Source organism: Lycium barbarum, chromosome 8 (assembly GCF_019175385.1).
Source record: "Lycium barbarum isolate Lr01 chromosome 8, ASM1917538v2, whole genome shotgun sequence".
NCBI classification, from domain to species: Eukaryota; Viridiplantae; Streptophyta; class Magnoliopsida; order Solanales; family Solanaceae; genus Lycium; species Lycium barbarum.
This window is the reverse complement of record NC_083344.1, coordinates 95,375,446-95,377,850: the sequence shown is the minus strand read 5'-3', so window position 1 is coordinate 95,377,850 and position 2,405 is coordinate 95,375,446. Positions and strand designations below refer to the sequence as shown.

Below are 2,405 nucleotides of genomic sequence, written 5' to 3'. Positions count from 1 at the left end.
TTAGTGGTGTAGATTTCGAGATGCAAAATTCGAAAGACCTGCCGAAAGAAGTTATCAAAATTAGAGCCGGCACATTTTAGAAACAAAAAAGAACGCTGACGCTAACACTAACGCTGACGCCGAGTATACAAACAAACAAATACCGAATCCAGGAGTAATAAACTAGACGGAGAGTTATTTCTGAGTATATAGACATATGCCAAATTCACACGGTCGTACAGACTAGAAATTAGGAGTCATAAATTATTGGCCTAAATTATTCAAACCATCACGTCGTATAGGACTTACAATTTAACAACCATACGCATTTGTCACATTCACATTCTTGTGTTTTTTCCTTGGTTTGTCTTTGTCCACACAATACTGAAGTGAAAAAACAAAATCAGATGCACAGTTCTGTTTGATAAACACTTGGTACTAGTATAGAATCCAAATGAGTTGAACCTAGTCATTGACACAACCAGGTCGAGTTAACTCATTTTTACATTCTGCTCATCTTCATGCTGCTTGTTTTCCCCATACTTTTAGCTATATCTCTAAGCACAAACTTTTGAATTTTCCCAGTTGATGTCTTTGGAAGCTCTTCTTTGAAAATCACAGTTTTGGGCACCATATAACGTGGTAATTTTGCTCTACAAAACTCTATAATATCTTTTTCACTTGTCTTTACTTTACCATTCAAGCTAACAAATGCACACGGTGTTTCTCCCCAAAATTCATCAGGTCGTGCCACTACTGCTGCTTCATTTATCGCTGGATGTGCATACAACACCGATTCCACTTCAACGCTGCTTAAATTCTCTCCACCACTTATAATAACATCTTTCGACCGGTCCTTAATTTCTAAGTACCCGTCAGGGTGCATAACCGAGACATCCCCAGTGTAAAACCAGCCGTCATTCTTCATGCATTTTGATGTTCCTTCGGGGTCTTTAAGGTAACCTAACATGACACATCCACCTCTCAGGACAATTTCACCTAAAGTTGAGCCGTCGCGTTTCACACTGACTCCAGATTCTGGATCAATCACATCTACTTCTGTCATCCCTATGGTCCGCACCCCTTGTCTTGATTTCAGCCTTGCTCGTTCCATTGCTGGCAATCTATTCCACTGATTTTTCCATGTACAAGAAATCACTAGTCCACCGGTTTCTGTCAATCCATATCCATGATGTATTACGAACCCTAGGGACTCTGTTCGAAACAGGACAGATGAAGGGGGTGGTGACCCAGCTGTCATTATATAAACAGCATGTTTTAACGGCTTCTTGTTCGGTGCATTCGACAACATGTTGAGTACAACAGGTGCAGCACACATATGAGTCACATTGTATTTCTCAATTGATTCATAAATGATTTTTCCGTCGAATTTTCTCAAACAGATATTAGTTCCACCAACTGCTGCCATACCCCAAGGATAACTCCAACCATTTGCATGAAACATAGGAAGTGTCCATAAAAAAACCGGCTGTTTTTCAACGGACCATTCTATCAAAGAATCCAACGAAACTATAAAAATACCCCTATGGCTATGAACCACACCTTTCGGGGCAGAGGTAGTTCCTGAAGTGTAATTCATCGTAATCGGGTCAAATTCACTTTTCGGACGGATCCAGTTGAACCCCGAATCACCTTTTTCCACCAACTTCTCATACGTGCTGATATATTCACTAGTTTGTAGAGTCCTGAACTCGTCGTCTTCGATGAGAACGAGGAGTGGACGGTTAGATACCCGTGAAAACAACGATAAAGCTTCGAGAACTAAAGATATGGATTGGCAATCCACAAACACGAGCTTTGTTTCGCTGTGTTGGAGGAGGATAGAGACAGTACGGGCATCAAGACGGAGATTGATTGTGTTAACGACAGCACCCGCCATGGGAACAGCGAAATGAAGTTCGTACATAGCGGGTATGTTAGGGGCAACCACGGAAACGACATGGTTTCCGTGAGTGCCAATTAGAGAGGCAATAGAAGAGGCGAGTTTAAGGCACCGGGTGCAGGTCTGCGACCAAGTGTAGGTAGTGTTATTGTAGATAATGGAAGGGCAATCTGCATAGATAGTGGCAGCTCTTTCCAAGAAGGTAAGAGGAGTAAGAGGGCTTGAATTTGGTGGACTTGGTTTGAGCTGTTCCATAATTTGTGTGATTCTAATGTTATCTGTGGCTAATGGTTAGTGTTAAATCCTGTTATCTTATCTAGGCCTGTATATATATCCAATGAGACATGTGGACTAAAGCGACTTTCGTGGAAAAATTACAACTTTGTTTGCAAAATGAACCACACTTAGGTGGTTTGGTTCATGAGATAAGCTGCAATATTTCAGGAATAAATTTTAAATTTTATTTAGTTGAAGATATAACAAATTTTAGGATAGACTTATAATTCAACCAAATAAAGTATAA

The 2,405-nt window shown here is 40.5% G+C and overlaps 1 protein-coding gene across 1 annotated transcript; it reads right to left on the bottom strand.

The window, feature by feature from the left end:
• Positions 1-216: 216 nt before the first annotated feature.
• LOC132606344 (2-methylpropanoate--CoA ligase CCL4-like) lies at positions 217-2,182 on the bottom strand. Its single transcript, XM_060319799.1, has one exon. It carries the CDS (start codon positions 2,135-2,137, stop codon positions 482-484), a length of 1,656 nt encoding a protein of 551 aa, XP_060175782.1. The 5' UTR covers positions 2,138-2,182; the 3' UTR covers positions 217-481.
• Positions 2,183-2,405: the final 223 nt, after the last annotated feature.